At 41.7% G+C, this 22,845-nt stretch overlaps 1 protein-coding gene across 1 annotated transcript in view; it reads right to left on the reverse strand.

Moving 5' to 3' along the window:
• The window catches only part of dpys (dihydropyrimidinase), a 115,639-nt gene extending 101,851 nt beyond the window's left edge, over positions 1–13,788 (reverse strand). Inside the window, exon 1 of the mRNA XM_078540064.1 lies at positions 13,371–13,788. Coding sequence (XP_078396190.1) covers positions 13,371–13,622 — 252 coding nt within the window. The 5' untranslated portion in view covers positions 13,623–13,788. The remainder of the gene's footprint in view (positions 1–13,370) is intronic.
• Between the last annotated feature and the right edge of the window lie 9,057 nt (positions 13,789–22,845).

The raw sequence follows: 22,845 nt of genomic DNA on the forward strand, positions 1-22,845 counted from the left end.
ATAGCCAGAGTTTAGTGCACTGCATGGCTGCCCAAAACCCCACCCTCTTCCGCCCCGCTCCAGTTGACCAATTAGCAGCAGCTTTGCCCACTGGACTGCATGCCGTGCTCTCAGCTCAGGCATTCTCCTAACCCGCACTGCAAGGCTGCACTGTTAGCTTGAATCATGGGGGAGACTGGTCCAAACCTGAATGATGACGTTGCAAAGTGCTGTGAGCGCCTCCAGTGACTGCTCCATGGCTAGCTTTCACAAGGAAATTGTACAATATGCCCAGTCGTCCAATTGTTCTGCAGTCCACTAAAATGCTCATTACTTTGCAGCCTGTGCCTGAGGGATGAAAAGCTCAGGAGCACTTTCATGCCTCTGCGTTGCTTAAATGGGCAGATAAGCTAGAAACCTGGCTCCAAGTTGCGTCTGAACTGTCTCAGCTGCGGAGGAATGGTCACTTTATACAAGGTTTCCCTAATGTGTGGCCGCTCCCCTCCCCCACGCCCCACATATGCTTGTGCACCACCATCAACCGCAGTGCAGCCCTTGTTTCCCAGCAACTTGCCTCAACCTTGAAATTCAATGGGCAACCCTCGTGAGCGCTGCGCAATGTTACTGTGCACTTACCTCCGTGTTTCCCTCGAATTGCAACCTGCCAAGTGCTTTTCTATGTGCTGTTATGAAACATGTTGGTGTGCAATCACTACGACGTGTTCAGATGGCCCAGCATGGGGGATGATTCCGGCGGGATGGGCTAATAATGACGTGCAGATGCATTACAATGAGATTCCCGACGTCTGACAGTAGGAAATGTGGCCCGCCATTGACGAGCAGAGCAGACAATTGTAAACTGGTTTCACAACGTTGTGAAACCGATTTTTGGCCTTCTCACCATATTGTCTGCTCACGCTGCCGAACACGCCCAGCGCCAGCGCGCATGGAAAATGCCACCTAACATTTCGACACCAATGTGACTCTTCTTCAGGGAGGATCCTTCACTTCTGCTCCACCCAACCCTCCCCCCATTCTCAACAGCATAAAACCCTTCACCTTCCTACCCTGTTCAGTTCCGAAGAGTCATATTGGACTCCAAACATTAACTCTATTTCTCTCTCCACAGGTGCTGCAAATCTGATGACTTTTTTCAGTACTTACTGTTTTATTTCTAATCTAATTTCACTGGTCACTTCTAAAATATACTGAAAAAAAGGAATTGTCATTATTGAACAATCTCTAAAAGTAACCAGTCAATGTGAAGCTGGTTTCAACAGGCCAGTCACGTATTTCATTTCAAGGGCATATTTTGGGCCAATTTTATGAATATTTTCCTCAGTAATACTGTTTTAATATCAACAAATTTTATCAGCTAGAGCCGCAGCATGCATCTTACTTAATGGGAAGCTGGATCAGAAAATCATACAGCATAGAAGGAGACTATTCAGCCCATTGTGTCCATGCTGGCTCTTTGAAGGTAACACAATCAGATGCAGAGGTCAGTGAGTACAACTAGCAACTCTCCCAAATTAACTGGAAATGGGACACGATGAACTCTGCACCCAACCTCTGCACCATCTTCTGACCTGTTGTATTTGCAAAGTTTTACACTGGGAGTACTTAGTTGTAAAATTTATCCCAGTCGTGAGCAACGTTTCTGCAAAACAACATTAATGTATTAGAGAAAGTTCAGAAAATGGCAACTAGGACAATTTCTAGTAATGTAATAAAGACAGACAAGAAAACAGAACTTGTTTTCTTTAGAAAAGAAATTGAAAGAAAATGTTATTGAAAAGTTTTAAATGCTGAGAGGCATCAGAACATAATTGTAAACAGATGACTTAACTTGAGCTTTGCCGCACAACTCAAGGACATCAGCCAGAATCAATATCCCCTAAGCAAGGGGTAAATAAGGGGACTTTTTTTTGCCATCTGAGTCATCAACTTCTGAAATAGGGCACAAGGTAAAGCAGTTTACATTTCATCAATGATCTGCTTTGAAAAAGAGCTGGATAAATATAAGCTTAGGAACAGGTAGAAAGTGGGGGGCATAAACACAGATAATTGAACATTCTTCAGGACATGATGGATCCTGATCTACTGGGTCCAACAAAACGTCATTCCAAAAAGTTAACTAGTCAAAAATGAATAAAGTAGGATGGAAAGTGAAACAAATATTTTAGTTTTTTGTACAACTTACTATTACGGTGGAAGAAGAAACTTTGTAGAACTATTCCTCAGGGATTAAAGGAAGCTAATTTGCATCTGCAAATACAAGGCAGTTCCAAATAAAAGCCCCCCAAGAACCTTACATGTTTCAATAAGGTCGCCTCTCATTCTTCTAAACTCCAATGAGTACAGGCCTAACCTACTCAACCTCTCCTCATAAGAAGATTCCTCCATACCCAGGATCGACCTTCTTACTAATACAAATTTCCTTCAATTCCTCATTCTCCCTAGTCTCTTGGGTCTCTAATTCTGGGAGATTTCTTGTATCTTCCTCAGTGAAGACAGACACAAAGTAATCATTTAGCTTCTCTGCCATTTTTCTGTTCCCCATTATAAATTCTCCTGACTCTGCCTGTAATGGACCCACATTTGTCTTAGCCAAACATTTTCTTCTTACATACCTATAGAAGCTTTTGAAGTCCAAAAATTCTATTTTTTGTTAGCTTACATTCAAATTCTATTCTCCCTTTATCAGTTTCTTGGTCTTCCTTTGCTCTGTTCTAAAATATTCCCAATCCTCCAGTTAACTACTATTTCTGGCAACTTTTTAGGCTTTTTCTTTTAATCTTATACAATCCTTAATTTCCTTTGTTAGCCAGGGTTGACTGACTTTTCTTTTTGGGTTTTTGTGCCTTAAGGGAATGTATAATTGCTGTAAACTATGTAATAATTCTTTAAAGACTATCCATTGCCTATGTACCATCATACATTTTAATGTATTTTTCCAATCTACCTCAGCCAATTTGCCCCTCATACCTTCATAAGTTCCTGGCTTCAGATTGAAATACCTCACTTTTAAACATAAAGTAAAATTCTATCATATTATGGTCACTAATTTCTAAAGGTTCTTTTACAACAAGATTATCCATTAGCCCTTTATCGTTACATAATACCAGATCTAAAATAGCCTGTTCTCTAGTCGGTTCCTCAACATACTGCTCTAGAAAACAATCCCTAACACACTCCAGAAACTCATCTTCCACAGCATTAGTACTCATTAGGTTTACCCAATATATACGCAGATTCAAGTCACCCATGGTTACTGTATTACCCATGCTACTTGCTTCTCTAATCTCCTGATTAATGCCATGCCCCACACTGCTACTACTGTTCGGTGACCTATAAACAACTCCTACTACTGCCCCTTGCTGCTTCTTATCTGCGCCCAAACAGATTCCACATTTTGTCCTTCTGATCTAAGACTCTCCCTTACTAATATACTGATCTCATCCCTTATTATCAGCACAACACCACCTCCTTTTCCTTTTTGCCTGTCCATCCAAAATGTCGAATATTCAATTCCCAGTCTTGGTCACCCTGCAGCCATGTTTCTATAATGGCAATTAGTTCATACCCATTTACCTCTATTACTATCTATCTTGTTGCGAATGCTGCATGCAATCAGGTAGACTACCCTTAATTTAGTTTTTTGACATTATTCCACATTCTAGGTTTAGTTGCTACTCGCCTTTGTTTTGCCTGCCTTCTAATTTCACTTGCCACTTTTTACTTTGTCACAACTCTCCCCAAACACCCAGTGGTTCAAGAATTCTTGACAAAAGTGGGATTTGAGGTGTGCTTCCACAGAAAATTAGGGAACTTTACATTAAAAATGGTGCTTCTGGATAATTTATTTCCAGAATTGATCATTTTCAAGTCAAAAAATATTGTAGAGAAAATAAGCAACAAATTGAATGAATCCATATTTCGAAACCTCAATTCCCCAATAGTCAATCTTCTCCTTATTAAACTCCCAGTTCACAGAGTTCAGCTTTAACCTAAAAAATCCTCTCCCCTTCACCAGTATATTATTGTGTTGTTGGGCTGAAGTAGTTTCAATAACTCCCAAACACTCCCAGCTGCAAACATTAACTTTATTATAACATATTTACAGTAACATTTCCTTATACTAACTTCTTTCCAGGCTGCTTTCTCCAAGTTCTCAAATCACATGAGTATATGTCACTCCATTCTATGACATCACAGGCTATTACAGTTAATCCTTTGTGGGACTTACTCTAACATACTCCATTATACTACATCTCCCCCAAATTTTTGTTTAGACTTCAATGTTCTCTGATGTTCCTGGAAACCCAATGCTTTAGTCTCCCAGTCATTCTGAACATTTCAGTGCTCTGAAGTTTCACAGGAAATATATGTTGTTTTTCTTTCTCTCTCCATCTTCTCTTCTTGTTCTCTCTTCTCTCTCCTACCTCTGCTTTATTCTCTTATACCAATAAGAGTTGTGGTGCCTTCACTGACCTACCGTGTCTCGCTTTCCTCTTGTTTGTAGGGAATAAGGCCTTCTCATTCATCTCGAAAACAAAAATAGCTGGAAAAGCTCAGCAAGTCTGACAGCACCTGCGGAGAGGAATACAGTTAACGTTTCGAGTCCATATGACTCTTCATCTGAAGTGTTCTAAATAACTCTGTAAACACTTGAAACTCTATGTTCGCAAATTGTGGACCGTTATCTGATATCACAATATGAGGGAACCCATGGACTGCAAAAACTTCTTTCAATGACATTATCACTGCTTCTGAAATGTGACCATGTAACTGTTTCACTTCAGTCCACCTCGAGCAGTAATCTATTATTATGAACATTTTCCCCCTATGCTCAAATAAACCTATTCCTAGGTGTTCCTGTGGCCTTGTAGGGAAAGAAGATGACATTAGTGATGCTTTTGATTACTGCCTGTGAACTGTACATGTGATATATCTGGATATCATTTTTTCCAATGACTTTGAGAGACCCCGCCAACAACCTGAATACTGTGCTCTGGCTCTGTGCTTGATAAAACTGAAATGACCTTGATGTAGGCATAATTTCTCTTTAATTTTTGTAAGTTCAGTAGTCTAGTTAAAAGGTTGGTAAGGTAGCTGACTCAGCTGACTGTGCGACAGTTAACTGTCAATCGCCTGAAGCCTGATTAAGGCCTGAATAGGGGTTAATTACTATTTGAAGCTTAACTAGTGGTGAGTCAAGTCAGCTCTATTTAAGAAAGGAACTATCTAGAAGCATGCTACAGTGTGCTTGCACATGAACAGGAGAGCGAGCACATCCTGAGTGGGGCACAGCCAGAGTGGTTATTCAGAATTTGGTGCAAAATGGGAATTCGGTGCAAAGGGGACAAGGTGCTCTTTGCATTTTTTCCTTGCTATCCAACTTCTTAAATCTTCAGAGTGTGCTGCAACAGTAGAGGCTACAAGGGAAAGGAATCACTGGTAAGTAGTGGGTAAGGTATTTACTACTATAATTGCTTAGAGTTTAAGGTCTTTTTGTGGTTTGCAGTTTGTATGCTCTACAGTAACGAGGATCAGGAAAGAAGGGCCCTAGAGTAATTGACTTAAAAGGTTTAATTTAAAGGGATATGTCATGGCAGGAGCGCTCAAAGCCGTGGTGTGCTCCTCGTGCTCCATGTGGGAAGCCGGGGACATTTCCAGTGCCCGGGGCCAGCATGTGTGCAGGAAGTGTGCCCAGCTGCAGCTCCTGGAAGCTCGGGTTTCAGAGCTGGAACGGCGGCTGGGGACACTGTGGAGCATCCGTGAGTCTGAGAGCATCATGGATAGCACGTTTAGAGAGGTAGTCACACCGCAGATGAAGGGACTTGAGGAAGAAAGGGAATGGGTGACCACCAGGCAGTCCAAGAGAAACAGGCAGGTAGTTCAGGAGTCCGCCGGAGTCCCGCTTGCAAATCGGTCTTCTGTTTTGGAGGCTGATGAGGGCGCTGGTTCCTCCAGGGTGTGCGGACAGACCCAAGGTTCTGGCACCATAAGCAGCCTGTCAGTACAGGAGGGGAGGAAGGGAGGAAGAGCAATAGTAATAGGGGATTCTATAGTCAGGGGAAAAGATAGGTGCTACTGTGGCCGTCAACGTGACTCCAGGATGGTATGTTGCCTCCCTGGTGCCAGGGTCTGGGATGTCACTGAACGGCTGCAGAGCATCCTGAAGGGGGAGGGTGATAAGGCAGAGATCATGGTACATGTTGGTACCAATGACATAGGTAGAAAGAGGGATGAGGTTTTGCATCAAGAATTCAGGGAGTTAGGCAGTAGACTAAAAAGCAAGACCTCTCGGGTTGTAATCTCTGGATTACTCCCAGTACCACATGCTAACGAGCTCAGAAATAGGAGAATAGCACAGATTAATATGTGGCTTAAGAGTTGGTGCAGGAGGGAGAGTTTTAGATTCCTGGATCACTGGGACCATTTCTGGGGAAGGTGGGATCTGTACAAGCGGGATGGTCTACATCTGAACCAGAGCAGGACTAACATCCTTAGGGGTGGGTTTGCTAGTGCTGTTGGGAGGAGTTTAAACTAATTCGGCAGGGGGAGGGGATACAGAATGTTAGCAGAATAGGGACACATCATAATACAGCAAAACAATCAAGTCAGAGGGAGTACAGCTGCAATAAGCTTCAAGGGAGCAAGGCAAGGCTGGATGGCCTCTACTTTAATGCCAGGAGTATTACGGGTAAAACGGATGAGTTAAGGGTGAGGATTGACATGTGGAATTGTGATTAGTAGCCATCACTGAGACGTGGTTGAGGGAAGGGCAGGATTGCCAGCTCAACATTGCGGGATATAGAATCTTCAGGCGAAACAGGGGAGGGGGTAAAAGAGGAGGAGGCGTTGCATTATTAGTTAAGGAGTCCGTTACTGTAGTAAGGAGAGATGATATCTTGGAGGGGGCATCAAATGAAGCTTTGTGGGTAGAGCTTAGGAATAAAAAAGGGGCAACCACATTATTAGGTGTTTATTATAGACCCCCAGATAGTCAGCGGAAAATTGAGAAGTAAATATGTGCACAATTTGTGGAGGTGTGTAAAAACAATAACAATAGGGTAATTATGTTAGGTGATTTCAACCTTCCCAACACTAATTAGGATAGACATAGTGCTAAGGGCTTGGATGGAGTGGATTTCTTGAAATGTGTACAAGAGAACTTTTTAGGTCAATATATAGAGGGTCCAACAAGGGACGGTGCATTGCTGGACCTAATTCTGGGGAATGAAGCCGGACAGGCGGCTGAGGTGGTGGTGGATGAGCATTTTAGTGATAGCGACCACAACATGGTACAATTTAAGTTTGTTATGGACAAAGAAATAGACAAGTTGCAAAAAAATGTTTTGGATTGGGGGAGAGTGAAGTTTAGTAAAATAAGGCAGGATCTGGCCAAGATAGACTGGGAACAGTTACTTGTGGGGAAATCTACAGAGGAACAGTGGGGAGTGTTCAAAAAGGAAATGGGGAGGGTACAGGCTCAACATGTTCCCTCTAGGGTGATAGGAAGGAGTAACAAGCCCAGAGAACCATGGATGACCAGAGATATTCAGGGTACGATGAGAAGGAAAAGAGAGGCTTTTAGCAGGTACAAGGGAAGAAAATCAGCAGAGGCATTAGTGGAGTACAGACAGTGCAGGGTGGAGCTTAAGCAAGCAATTAGGAGAGCAAAGAGGGGATATGAGAAAGCTCTGACTGGTAAAAGTAGAGAAAATCACAAGATATTCTATAAGTATATCAATGGGAAGAGGATAACCAGGGAAAGAGTAGGGTCCATAAGGGACCAAGGGGGCAATCTATGGGTGGAGCCAGAGGACATCGCTAGAGTGTTGAATGAATACTTCACGTCCGTCTTCACCCAAGAGAATGAGGATGAAGGTATCGAACTTGGGGAGAGAGACTGAGAGGTTCTTAAGCGAATTGATATAGGGAGTGACAAGGTATTGGAGGTGTTGGCAGGCTTAAAAGTGGACAAATCTCCAGGTCCAGATGATTTGTGTCCCAGACTGCTGAGAGAGGCAAGGGAGGAGATCGCAGGGGCTCTGACCCAATTTTTTAATTCCTCTCTGGCCACGGGGGAGGTGCCAGAGGACTGGAGAACAGCTAATGTGGTTCTGCTATTTAAGAAGGGTTGTAGAGATAAGCCAGGGAACTACAGGCCAGTGGGTCTCATGTCAGTGGTGGGGAAACTATTGGAGAAATTTCTGAAGGAGAGTATCTATCTCCACTTGGAGAGGCAAGGTTTGATCAGGGATAGTCAGCATGGCTTTGTCAGAGGGTGGTCATGCCTAACAAATTTGATTGAATTTTTTGAGGAGGTGACCAGGTGTAGATGAGTGCAGTTGCTGTAGTTTATATGGATTTCAGCAAAGCCTTTGACAAGGTCCCACATGGGAGACTTATAAAGAAGGCAAATGCACATGGGATACAGGGTAATTTGATAAGGTGGATTCATAATTGGCTTGGTTGTAGGAGACAGAGGGTGATGACAGAAGGATGCTTTAGTGACTGGAAGCCAGCGTCCAGTGGTGTACCACAGGGATCTGTGCTAAGCCCCTGTTATTTGTCATTTAGATAAACGAAATAGATGACCATGTGGGGGGTAGGATTAGTAAGTTTGCGGGTGACACAAAGATTGGCTGGGTGGTTAACAGTGATGTTGAGTGTCTTGGGCTACAGGAAGATATAGACAGAATGGTCACATGGGCAGATAAGTGTCAGATGGAATTTAACCCTGAAAAGTGTGAGGTGATACACTTTGGAAGGAGTAATTTGACAAGGAAGTATTCAATGAATGGCATGACACTAGGAAGTTCTGAGGAACAAAGGGACCTTGGTGTGTGTGTCCATAGATCTCTGAAGGCGGAAGGGCATGTTAGTGGGGTGGTGAAAAAGGCATATGGGACACTTGCCTTTATGAATAGAGACATAGATTAAAAAAATAGGGAGGTCATGTTGGAGTTGTCTCGAACCTTGGTGAGGCCACAGCTGGAGTACTGTGTGCAGTTCTGGTCGGCACATTATAGGAAGGATGTGATTGCACTGGAGGGGGTGCAGAGGAGATTCACCAGGATGTTGCCTGGGATGAAACATTTAAGTTATGAAGAGAGGTTGGATAGACTTGGGTTGTTTTCTTTGGAGCAGAGAAGACTGAGAGTCGATCGAGGTGTATAAGATTATGAGGGGCATGGACAGGGTGGATAGGGAGCAGCTGTTGCCCTTAGTTGAAGGGTCAGTCACAAGGGGGCAAAAGTTCAAAGTGAGGGGCAGGAGGTCTAGGGGGAATGTGAGGAAAAACATTTTTACCCAGAGGGTGGTGACGGTCTGGAATGCACTGCCTGGGAGGGTGGTGAAGGCGGGTTGCCTCACATCCTTTAAAAAGTACCTGGATGAGCACTTGGCACATCATAACATTCAAGACTATGGGCCAGGTGCTGGTAAATGGGGTTAGGTAAGTAGGTCAGGTGTTTTTCACGTGTCAGTGCAGACTCGATGGGCCAAAGGGCCTCTTCTACACTGTGATTCTGTGATTGTAAGGTCTCAATGCTCTTGGGATAACTACTCTATCATCGTATACCAGTGAATCATCAATCACTCTCCGATGTGCTCTCTGTTCAAAATATGGTCTCAAGATAGGACTGTGGTCTATATGTTCACCATCCTCAAATACAATCTGCTTACATTCCTTATCTGATTTTTGAGCCTCTTTGATTTCACTCAATCTTTGTGTAGTTGCTGGTAACCGTCATTAAACTGTCATTATAGCAAACTCCTCGACTTCTTCCACAAAATCAATGTCACATTTTTCACTAATACAGCCAATCCTTTGTGTGACTTAGTACACCGTACTTCATTATACTACACACAGTACCATTGCTCCCCTCCAACACAGGGTTCAAAATACATGGGGGCAGCAAGCAAACATGCTTTTGAAATGACACAAGTAGCCTGCAAGTAGGGGGAGCCAATGGGTGAAGAGTAGAGGGGGAAGGGGTTGGGGGGTAAGTAGGGTAGAGTGAGTGTATCTGTGTGAGTGTGAGTGTGAGACAGCAAGATAACGAGTGAGCAAGATAGTGAGTGAGCGTGTGAACGAACGAGAATAGTTTTAGTGTGTGTGTGAGAAAGAGGGGGAGGAAGGGAGAGATACACTGAGGAAGGAGAGGGTGTTGGGGGAAGAGATGACCTCTCAGGGAGAGAGTCACAAAAAGAGTGGGGAAGAGAGAGAGAGGGAGATATTACATCCAGGTCAGGAGAGATGAAATGGCTCCTCTCTTTCCCCTCTCCTCATTTGACTGCAACAGGTTTTTTTGGTTTGAAAAGGATATACATGCTAATTCTGTGAGTACTTAATTATTTTGCACTGTGATCACAAAAGAACCAATCGGACAGGTTTTCTTGAATTTAACAAAGAGGTGGTTGGCCAAATTAGAATCATTAAAAAATGTAGAAGTGTGTGGTTTGGTGACTTGGCTGACTTCAGGTTGAATTTAATGGTCTCGGTGATTCTGGTTTAAAGATGTCGATGACTGAGTTTTTGTTCTTTGGGAGATGGTCATGCTGTGTTGTCTGCTTTTACGAAATCCGCAGCAAGGGTGTCCCTGAATGATCACAGTCAGCAAACAGGAATTGAAGCTGACCATGTGGGTTGGAGAAATAAAGGAGGCAGGAGAGACCCCACTTCTCCATTAGCTGCTTGTTTTCAGTTCTGCTGAGAAAACATGCGCTTAAAATATACAAAGAGTTGGCTTGTCATGTGACCTTCCTTCTCCAACTGCTAGGGGAATTGAAAAATAGACATTGTCCATGTATCCCAAAGCTGACTTGATTAGCTCATGGCTGGAAGCTAACTTAGCTAGCTCATGGCTGGAAACTAACTTAGCTAGGGTCCCATTGTCCAAGTGATTAGTCTTAATTGCCTGACTCTGACAATTGAATGCCTCAGATGATTGCCATAGATGCCTTGCTCATAAGACATGAGACTTGAGTCCTTCACACTCCCCGGAAGTCATTGTCTTTGATGGTTTTTGCAGACAGACTGACTCCACTCCAATGAATTGAAAAGTGGAACATGTAGGATTGCACATTGGGGTTAGCCATCTTGGGCTGTGAGTTTAAATCATTTTAGGCTCCATTTTTTTAAAGTCTGTTTTTAAAAGTTCCATTCAGGTTTCCAGCCAGTGGATTAAAAATGATTATTTGATATAAAGCACATCATGACATCTGGGAACAGATTTTGTGGGTGGGAACGAGAAATAAAGTTGCAGCATCAGGTATGCAGCCACATTGGGAATTAACAGTGGAAAGGTATCAAAGAGTTGAGTGGCAGTGGTTTAACAACCAGATTCTTTGAGTGAAAAACTAGCTATTATATTATTGGTGCCATTTGATCAAGCCGGTGAATAAAACATGTATAGATTTGCATATGTTTGGATGACCAAAGTAGGCGAATACTGGGACAGACAGATCTATAGGATCTTCCTGGATGAATGGATGAGACGGCACAAACTGTGTAGTTTTGGGATCAACATGTTGAGACAAAAGGGAGAGATTCACAACCATGATGTCTAGTATGAAGAAATACAAAGAAATATTTGAAAAAAATGGGACTGTTTTGTTAGAACAGAGAAGATTAAATGGTGCTTTAAATTATGAAAAGATGGAACTGCAGGCAGAAACAGACTATTTCTAGTGAGTGGGTGAGTCTAGAACAAGAGAAAATTAATACAAGATTAAATGTACAAGATTTAGGACAGAGAGAGCAAGAGAAACCTTTTTCTATAGCGGGTTGTGAGAGACTGTGAAATACATCATTAGAGTTAGTGATTGTGCAACGGTTTATGAACAGGTTAGATAATAAAGGAGAGGACAAGAAGGGGTACGGCAACAGTGCAGACACATGATTGGGACCATTGGTAGCGTGGAGATAAATGACTGGCTGGGCTGAACCACCTGTTTCTGTGTTGTAATTGTGTAATTCTATAAAGGCAAACAGCCCAAAAACAAATAAAATTGTGTTTTCTGCATTTTTTTTAAACACTGATTCAAGATTCAATTTGCCCACAAAACTCATTCCCTGGGTGGAAATTGAGAGATTTGGCCAATTGGAGAAGGCTCTTCAAATTTTCATTAGGCACTATCAAGGCACCTGTTAAGTTTCTTCATATCAATTTTACTAATTGTGGCTAGTGTACACCAATGACACTATTAAATGGTTCTGTATACTTTTTTAAAGCCATTTTCAGTCATTTTTAATCAGTTCATAGGTGGAGTGATTTTTTTGGTAACTTTCTTTCTTCACAGATGCTGCCAGACCTGCTGAGTTTATCAGGCACTTTCTGTTTTTATTTCAGATTCTCAATAATTTGCTTTTATTTTATTGATTATTTTTGGTGACAAATTCATTTTCAGCTAAATTAACAAAACTGCACCCGGTTAACTCTCAAATACACCAATGAATACTTCATTTAAAAAAAACTTATATTACGCTGCCAGATAGTGCCAGTTATGAAGGATTTACGTTTGTGAAAATGTTAACATGTGTAGCAAAAACTTAGGTAAACTGTCGCAGCGCAACCTTGAGTAAATTTTTGGAGCGTTAAAACTTTGCGTTGATCTCATTAATTTCACAGCCCAAAATTTTGAGAATTAAAAGGTGAAATTTTCAAGAAGATATCTCAAGATTAATCCATCAACAAGATCATAAAGGATAAGTGAGCCGTGCAAGTGAAAAACCGTGAAAGACAATGTTAAAAAGTGCAATAAAACTTTTAGATGTAGAGTCGTGCCTTGGTTTCATGTGTAATTACAATTGTAATGAGGCACCAAGAACTTGAGACCTATATGGCACTCTCGGTAATATCCAATTTGAACTCAGCAGGTCTGACAGCATCTGCGGAGAGGAATACAGTTAACATTTCGAGTCCGTATGACTCTTCATCAGAACTATTAAATGGTTCTGTTTACTTTTTTAAAGCCATTTTCAGTCATTTTTAATCGGTTCACTCATAGGTGAAGTGATTTTTTTTGGGTAACTGTTTCTTTCTTCGCAGGTGCTGCCAGACCTGCTGAGTTTACCCAGCACTTTCTATTTTTATTTCAGATTCTCAGTAATTTGCTTTTATTTTATTGATTATTTTTGGTGACAAATTCATTTTCTTAATAAAAGTCAAACGGACTCCAAACGTTAACTGTATTCCTCTCCGCAGAGGCTGTCAAGACCTGCTGCGTTTTTTCCAGCTATTTTTGTTTTTGTTTCAGATTTCCAGCATCCGCAGTGTTTTGCTTTTATCCAATTTGAACTGTTGTGGAATGCAATATTACATTTTTATGAATAAAGTTTATCTTTGGGGGGGGGGGGGGGGTGGAAAATGTACCTTGGTTCCATGATAAAAATCATCCACGGCTTGAAACCCCATGAAAGGGAACTGCATATGAGTGTGGGTGTCGATGCCCCCTGGCAGGAGCAGTTTGTCGGTGGCATCAATCACTCTCCCGCATTTTGGGATCGGCAGGTTGATGCCCACAGCCTGGATCAGCCCATCTTCAATATAAACGTCAGCAAGGAACGAGCTGTCCTCATTCACCACCTTCCCACCCCGAATCAGGATACCACTGCCAGCACTCATTGTCACTTCAAATCGCCTGAGGAGTTATCCGCAGGGACTGACTGACTGGCGGGCGGGCGATACTGGGAATCTGCTTCACTGACTCGGTCCCATCAGTCATACAACCCCATCGGCGAGTGTATAATTAACAGGTAATTATCGACCGCGCATGCGCATTCCCTGTGCCGCGTTACATTTGCATACGTGCGCATCACCTACATCAGGGTTGCCCATGCGCAAACGCGGGCGCTGACTGACAATCCGCATACCTCAGCATCGTACCTCAGCACGTATGTCTGAGCGCGCAAGCTCACTTCGCATGCGCCGTTTCCAATGTGCGCTTCATGTCGGACAATGTGTCTGCATCATTTTGTGCTCCGGTGCGCATGCGCGATCATCTGCCTTCATTGCGCGTGTGCATTTCACACGTCGCGTTGCATATGCGCCCTCGCTGATGAAGAAAATGGCTGAGCGGCAGTGAATATCAATTGCGAACTTTACAATGTGTTTTTACTTGAATTTTCATTACTCTCATTTTGTTTTCTTTCTTTGTCAATTTTGTGCCCTCATACTTGCATGGTTTATTCAAATTTAAGACCCTAGTTTCAGGCTTAACTAAATTACACTCTAACTCATAAAAGGGGCCCATCATATTATGATCACTCTTCCCCAGAGGTTCCTTTACTATAAGATTAATAATTAACCCCTTTTTGTACAATATCAGATCTATAATAGCGTAATCCCTATTTGGTTCCTTGAAGAAGTGATTTAGAAAGCGATCTTGGCCCTCCAAAGGAATGCTGCAAATGTTGTTTGTTCAGTGTATATGAAGATGATTACTGGATTATTTACCTGGTTTACAGTCTTCCCAACACTACAACTACCATTAGGAAGACTGTAAATACTACTCCCAGCTATGTTTTCTGCCCATGTTATTTCTCAGCTCCACCCAAACTTAATGATCCCCTAAGTTAGAAGTCTTTCAATGATCTTTATCCCATTCTTTATTATCGGGGTTACTCCACATCCACTTTTCCATTTTGCCACTCTCTTCTAAAGGTCCTGTGTCCACATATCCTTAATAGTTATTCAATCAAACCCAGTGCCAGGGTGCGGGACAACTGCTCAGGGCTGGATAGGAACTTGCAGTGGGAGGGGGAGGGCCCAGTCGCTGTAGTCCATGCAGGTACCAACGACATAGACAGGACAAAGGAGGAGGTTCTGCATAGTCAGTATGAGGGCCTAGGCACCAAATTAAGAAGCAGAACTTCAAAGGCCATAATCTCTGGATTATTACCTGAGCCACATGCAAATTGGCATAGGACAAATCAGGTTAGAGAAATGAATGTGTGGCTCAAAGACTGGTGTGGGAGAAGTGGGTTTCGGTTCATGGGGCACCAGCATCAGTACTGGGGAAAGTTGGATCTGTACAGTTGGGACAGTCTACACCTGAACTGTGCTGTGACCGGTGCCCTTGCGAGCCACATAATTAGGGAAGTAGAGACGGTTTTAAACTAAATAGAGGGGGCCATGGATCAAATTTGGAAAGGTATGGTAAATCAAAGAGCAGAGACAAGACAAAAGAAAAAGGTATTATTACGGGAAATGAAAAACAGACCATGACAGGAAGGGTCAAAGAGACTAATCTAACAGTAAATCAACAGATGAAACTAAAGGTTATAAAAAGGATAAAACTGAAAGCTCTGTATCTGAATGCACATAGCATTCGAAACAAAACAGATGAACTGAGAGTGCACATAGAAATAAATAATTACGACTTGATAGCCATTACGGAGCCATGGCTGCAGGAAGACATGGATTGGGACCTGATATTGAAGGGTACAGGATATTAAGGAAGGACAGGAAGCGAGGAAAAGTTGGAGGGGTGGTTCTGTTAGTTAATGAGGGTATTAGCACAATAAAGAGGGTTGACCTAAGTTCAGGAAACCAAGATATGGAAAAGGTGTGGGTGGAGATGAGAACTGGTAAAAGCAAGAAGTCACTTGTGGGAGTTGGATACAGGCCCCCTGAGAGTTACCACATGGTAGGGTTGAGCATAAAGGAAGAAATAATTGAAGCTTGTCAGAAAGGCACAGCGATAATCATAGGAGATTTTAATTTACATGTAGACTGGAAAAGTCAGATGGTCAAAGATAGCCGAGATGAGGAGTACATTGAACGTTTGCAGCAGAGATTCTTAGAACAGCATGTTCTGGAACCAACCAGAGAGCTGGTTATACTAGACCTGGTATTGTGCAATGAGATGGGAGTAATTAATGATCTCACAGTGAAGGCAGGTAGCAGTGACCATAATGTGATTGAATTTTACATTCAGTTTGAGGAGGGAGGAGTGGGTGTGAGACTAAGTTTTTAAACTTAAATAAGGGGCAATTGAGGGCATGAAAGCTGAGCTGGCTAAAGTGAATTGGCAAATAAGGTTAAGCGATAGGTCAATAGGGATGCAGTGGCTAATATTTAAGGGGATATTTCAGAAAGCACAAAATAGATACATCCCAATGAGTACAAAAATGTCCAAGGGATGGACACACCATTCATGGTTAACTAGAAAGGTTAAAGATAGTATCAAACTTAAAAAAGCATTGCCATTGTGCACAGACAGGTGGCAGGTCAGAAGATTGGCAGAATATAAGGAATAACTAAAAGACTAATAAGAAGGGATAAAATAAAGTGTGTGTGAAAGCTAGCCGGAAATACAAAAACAGAAAGAAAGAGGTTTTATAAATATTTTTAAAACTAGAGTTAACATAGTGAGCATTGGTCCTATAGAAAGTGAGCCTGGAAAATTGATAATGGAATACAAGGAGATGGCAAACGAATTGAACAGGTATTTTGCATCAGTTTTCACTATTGAGGATGTAATGAATTCGGACCTCAACTGTTTATAATTTATTTAAATGACTTGGATGAAGGGATTGAATGGATGGTTGCCAAATTTGCTGATGACACAAACATAGGTAAGAAAGTAAGTTGTGAAAAGGACATAAGGAGGCTACAAAAAGATATAGGTAGATTAAGTGAGTCGGCAAATATCTGGCAAATGGAGTATAATGTGGGAAAATGTGAAATTGTCCATTTTGGCAGGAAGAATAAAAGAGAAACATATTATCTAAATGGTGAGAGATTGCAGAGCTCTGAGGTGCAGAGAGATCTGGGTGTCCTAGTGCATGAATCACAAAAGGCTAGTCTGCAAATACAAGTAATTAGAAAGCTAATAGAATATTATAATTTATTGTAAGGGAATTAAATACAAAAGTAGGGAGGTTGTGCTTCAGTTGTACAGAGCACTAGTGAGACCACATTTAGAGTACTGTGAACAGTATTAGTCACCTTATTTGAGGAAGGATATAAATGCATTGGAAGCAATTCAGATAAGGTTTACCAGACTAATACCTGGAATGGGTGGATTGTCTTATGAGGAAAGGTTGGACAGACTACGCTTATATGCACTGGAGTTTAGAAGAGTAAGAGATGACTTGATTGAAACATATAAGATCCTCAGGGGTCTTGACAGGGTGAATGTGGAGAGGATGTTTTCTGTTATGAGAGAATCTGGAGCTAGAGTGTCTCTATTTAAAAATAAGGGGTCACCCATCTAAAACAGAGATAAGGCAAAATGTTTTCACTCAGAGGCTCATTAGTCTTTGGAACTCTCTTCCTGAAATGGTGGTGGAAGCAGAGTCTTTGAATATTCTTAGGGCAGAGGTGGATAGATTCTTGGTAAGCAAAAGAGTGATAGGTTATTGGGGATAGGAGGGATACAGATTTCAGGTTACTATCAGATCAATAATGATCTTATTAAATGGTGGAGCAGGCTCAAGGGCCTGAATGGCCTACTCTTGCTCCTTGTTCGTATGTTAATTTATTTCTACCTGTGCTATTAATTCATCTAGGGCAGGATCTTCCGGTCAGCGAGCGGGGGTGGGGCCCGCTCGCCGATGCGTAAAATGAAGCAGGATGATGTAGGGTGGAATTCCTGACGTCACCCCGCGTCATTTCCATTTTCAGGCCAGCAGGGGTGCAGCCCAATCAGCTGCGCGCCCCCCGACTTGTCAACGGCCTACTGAGGCCATTGAAAAAGTAATTAACATCATTAATGGACCTGCCTGTCTAACCTTAAGGTTGGCAGGCAGGCCAGGAGCCTTGGCGGGCTTCAGAAAAAGCATGAAACCTCATCCACGGGCGGGATGAGGTTTCTTGAGGGTATTTAAATATTTAATAAAAGTTATGGACATGTCCCAACTCATGTGACAGTGTCACATGAGGGGAAATGTCAGGGAAATCTTGCTATCATTTGTTTAACAATTTTTAATTTGCAGCCGATCTCCCTGAGGCACTACTTAGCCTCAGAGAGATCAGTGCACTCTTTTGCGCTCATGTGCGATAGAGCGCACTCTCGACTGAGGAATTTCCCCACCTGCTCGCACAGGGAGCGCATAGCACTTCCAGGTGGACGTCACGCCGGGCGGGCCAATTCTGTAAAAGGGCGGCGCGTCTCCTTGGGGGTGCCAATCTGAGGCGTGCCCGCCCACGCCCGCTCCCGCACTTCTCTTTCCCCCCCCCCCTGCCAAACGGGGGAAAATTTTTCCCCTAATGTTTTTGAGGGATTGCCATGTGTGCTTGATTTGGGCCCAAGAAAGATCGCTGCGATGGAATAAACTAAAGCAAAAACCAACAACACTAAAGAATTAGTATTAATTCTCAAACATTTATTTATTTTATAACATTACAAACTAAATACATTTCATCCAACACAATATGAATATATACCATAACAAATTAACTACAGAATTTCATTTAAAAATCCTTCAAAATCAGGCGATTCATAATCTGAATCACCAAACAATTCATCTCAATAACCTGGTTGTATAATATCATATGGATTTTCCTCACCTTCATCACCATTATTGGTAGTACCAGTACCTTCGGCACCATCATTCCACAAGTAATTGTCCTCAGTACTGTCGAGCGCATTCAATGTTCCACATTTAAAAAATTTAATTTTGACAATATTGGGATAAAGTACATTCCACAAGTCTATGACTCATTGACACCATGTTGCTAGTGAGGGTGCTCACATATTTCAGCCCTTAGTGAATGTTATTTCACCTTCCAACATCCAGTTGTTGCACATCTCTTGGATACTGTCCTTGAGAGGTTTATTTATACACACATTCAAGGGTTGAACAGCACTCGTAAGATGGCTGGGAATAACTGCCATGTCGTTGTTGGTTGATCTCATATTACGGATTACATCGTCAACAAGATGGGATTTGAAGATGTCCCAGATGAGCAAACTTTTATTCTTTGCATAGTCCTGGTCTCAAATTCCACACCTCTTTGATCAATTTCTTGATCTTGATTTCTTTACCTTCACCCATCCATCCTTTATTATGGACGTGGATGACAATACCTTTCTGAGAACTTTTGTCTTGAATAGCACCATTGGCTTAAGTTTTGTGCCATCCATCATACAAGATGGAACCACTGTGAACTGTGTCTTCTCATGGCCGATCATCTATACAAGGATGTTTTTTTCACACACTTGCTAACATCCTTGTTTGCTGGCATGTTGAAGTTCATCGAAGTTTCAACTATTTTTCCAATGCAGGCCAATCGATATGCATTCTTCTAGACATCAGATGACAAATTTGATGATTTTATCATCAAGTTCAAGGTGGTAGATGCTGTGAAATTACCATTTTCTGATAGAATACTAAATTGGGTCTTTTCACGAATCTTGCGCACCACTTGGCACTGCCCTTGAATTCTGGAATACCATTTTTCTTTACTTCTCTGAGGGTATAGAGTCAGCTGACTCTGCAGGTGAAAATATGACCATTTTGTCGATCCTTGTTTAATCAATTTTGCATTTTTTTCTCCTGGTGAAGCCATTTTCTCAGTCTTCCTTTGCGGGTGCATTTATTCTTCAGAATCTTTTCTAGTTAATTGGATACCTTTCTCCACCCTAACTATTTTCTCAGAAACATCAAACTCTCTTGCTGCTGCACAATTATTAGTCTTCTCAGCGAATGCTACAACTTTCATTTTAAATTGAGCTGCATACTTCTCATCCTTCTCAATGGCAATGTGATACATCACCTAGTACATATTAGCATTGTCAATTGGCTGGGGGATTGCTGCTAGAATTGGCGGAGGGAAAATCTGAAGATTCCCTTGTATACCTTTAAATTAATGAACCATAGCAATTACCGTAAGTAGCTAATAATCACAACACAGTTTGAACCCTGAAAAACTAATGTAACTTTCACACGAGTTAAATGAAAAATCCCATTTTTAGGTGAAAATTCTGGTGTTGACTTTCACACGAGTATATGTGATGTTTATTCTCTACACCTAATATTATGCTTTAAAGGGTGATTCACTTGTTTTCCATAGAAGCTTGTTTGAACAACTTCCCCCTCTAGTAAATTTGCTTAAGTAGTTAATTTTGTTGAGCCTAGTTTTTACTTTGCTCCTAGTCATATTTCTGCTGTCCTTTTCAAGTCTAGCAACCAAATTGAACATAGTACTCCAAATGAAGTTTGACCAATATGTGTATAAAGATTGAGTATAACCTCTGTAGAATTATATTCCAATTTGGTGGCTGTTCATTTCAACATATTTTAAAATTGCAAATTCACATTGTCTCAACATTCAAAGTGATGAATCAAGATAACTTACTATGAGGTATAGGTTTACAGTAGATCAAATGGAAGTGCTGTTAAATCAAATTACCTAGCACTTAGTAATTTAAATTTATTTCCCTTTTATAAAATTTGGCAATTTGTTATTTGCTATGTCCCAATACAATGCATTGAAGTGCTGTTTAACAGTATTTTAACCTCGTTTTTCCACTTATGAAAACATATTGAAATAAATTTTTAAAGTGAATCAAGACTATATAAAACAATGAGCATTAACTTTTACTCCATAGCACTGGCTATAAGATATAAATAATTGACAGTTGTACCCACATTCCCTCCAGAAGATTCTTTAGCTGATGGTCCGCAGGAACTATGAAGAAAGGTGAATTGCTGAGCCAAGGACCGGAATAACACCCCCCCACCTCCCTCTCCCCCACTCCACCTCCCCCCCCACCCCACCCACCTCCACACACACACACACCATCACCCCCCCCACCTCCCCCCACCTCCCCCACCCAACCCACATCCAATCACAGCACATTCTGATCAAACTACGATTGACATCAACAGTGGTCGTAAAGGCACACCAGAAGCAACAATAGCTCCTGGTTAGAATGAATGCCTGATGGCAAAGGTGGGTAAGATTTTTTCTTTTACAAAGAACCAGAAATGGCAAAAAAAATTCAAAACATTTTTCAAGTATAAAGCTTTTCAAGGGTCTTGAGCTCCTCATATCTGTGACATTATCTACATCAACCATCTGTTTTCATTATACAGTGGGAGGCTTTATCATACTGACAGCCTTCAATATGATTACAGCAGTAGTTGCATTATTGTTGGCAAATGAATTTGAGCTTGTGAAAGATGAAGCTAATTTTTAGTGTTTTTGGTGCTGCCCCTGGCACGCTCCCCTGTACTCCTCATTGAACCAGGTTTGATCCCCTGCCTTGATGGTAATGGTACTGTGAGAAATATGCCAGTCCATGAGTTTGCAGATTGTGGTTGAATACAATTCTGCTGCTGCTGAAGGCCCATAGTGCCTCAGTTTTGAGCAGCTTGATCTGTTCTGAGTCTATTCCAGTTAGCACTGTGGGAATGCCACACATCATGATGGACCGCATCCTCAGTGTGAAGACGAGACATAATCTCCACAAGGACTGTGCAGTGGACATGTCGACCAATGTCGTCATGGACAGATGCATCTGCAATAGGCTTTTCCCTCTTATTTGTTCCCTCACCACCTGCGGCCCAGTCTGACAGAATATCTTTCAGAACTTAGCCAGCAGTGGTGCTACTGTGAGAATGGATTTTTAAAAATATATTTTTGGGGAATATTGTATTCTTCTTTAAAGAAGGGCCTGTGTGTGTGTGTGAGAGAGAGAGAGAGAGATTTAATTAAGTTGGGCAAGCAATTGATATGAGTCAGGTTGTCTGCGGGGGGTTGGGGGGCGGTTGTTGAAACATGAAAAGGATAGAGATACAAGATTGAGGTACAAGTAAATAGGTTAGATCTAACTTTTGCATTTTTACATAAATCGAGCGCTTGTTTGAATATCAAAGATTTTATATTTGGAAGGACCTGAGTTTCAAAGAGGTGTGAGAACAATGGAACCCAAGATGAAAGAAAAAAAGAGGTATTTTAGTGTTACTGTGGGTAGCTGGAGTAGCTGTTGAGCTGGAGCTACAGAGATGGCTGGAGCTGTTTGAGCTATAGCTGGAGCTCTGGGCTGAGAGAGGATGCCATTTGAATTAACCATCCAGTCAAGCTAGAAAAGCCTTGGGCTGCAAAAAAGCAGTTTTATTCTGAAGTGGATTCCACTGCAGAATGGATGAGGGAAGAGGTCTTGTGGTATGCCTTTATTAAAGCTACAGCAGTTTGCCTTGGATAATATTACTGGATTTCATACTTAAACATTCATAAGGGGGTGTTGCCTGGAAGGTGTTTATTTGTGGGTTGGACCAAGTAGTGTTTTAGTGTTTTTCTTTAGAGGGGGGGAATGTTTTGTAAGACTGACTTTAATTGTATAACTGCAATCTTGTGTGCTTAAGTTTTCTTTTATTCTTGTTAATAAAACTTTTACTTTTAATTTTTTAGAATCCCAAAAGTGTTACTGGACCACTTCCTGCTGAGATTGGTACATTTTCTTCTCATTTTCAGAATACGAAATAAAAGGTTATGGCCCATAAGCCGAGTTTCCCTCTGGGATTTGGTTTGCACAGCAATTAACACTGGTCATAACACCAGTGTTGGCTGTGGTCATAACAAATTTGGAGGCACTTTGTAAGATTATTAAAATTCCTTGATTGGATTGGAGTTTGTGAATGCAAGGGATATGAGTACAAGAAGAATGCTGAATTTAGGAGTTTTGTGTTGAGGGGTTTAAAAGTGGTTAGACTACGAAATGACCTTGGCAATCGCTATGACTTTTCTGGGAGTGGAATATGTAACTGTGCAGTATTTGAAATCTGACTAAAACTCAGTTGAAAGAATTAGCAGATGAAGTGCAAGTAGAGTTAAAAGCAGAATTTCTAAGGCTGATATGATTAAAGTACTTACCCAGCATTTAAAAGTTGGAGGA

Source organism: Cetorhinus maximus, chromosome 4, assembly GCF_964194155.1.
Source record: "Cetorhinus maximus chromosome 4, sCetMax3.hap1.1, whole genome shotgun sequence".
Taxonomy (NCBI): Eukaryota; Metazoa; Chordata; class Chondrichthyes; order Lamniformes; family Cetorhinidae; genus Cetorhinus; species Cetorhinus maximus.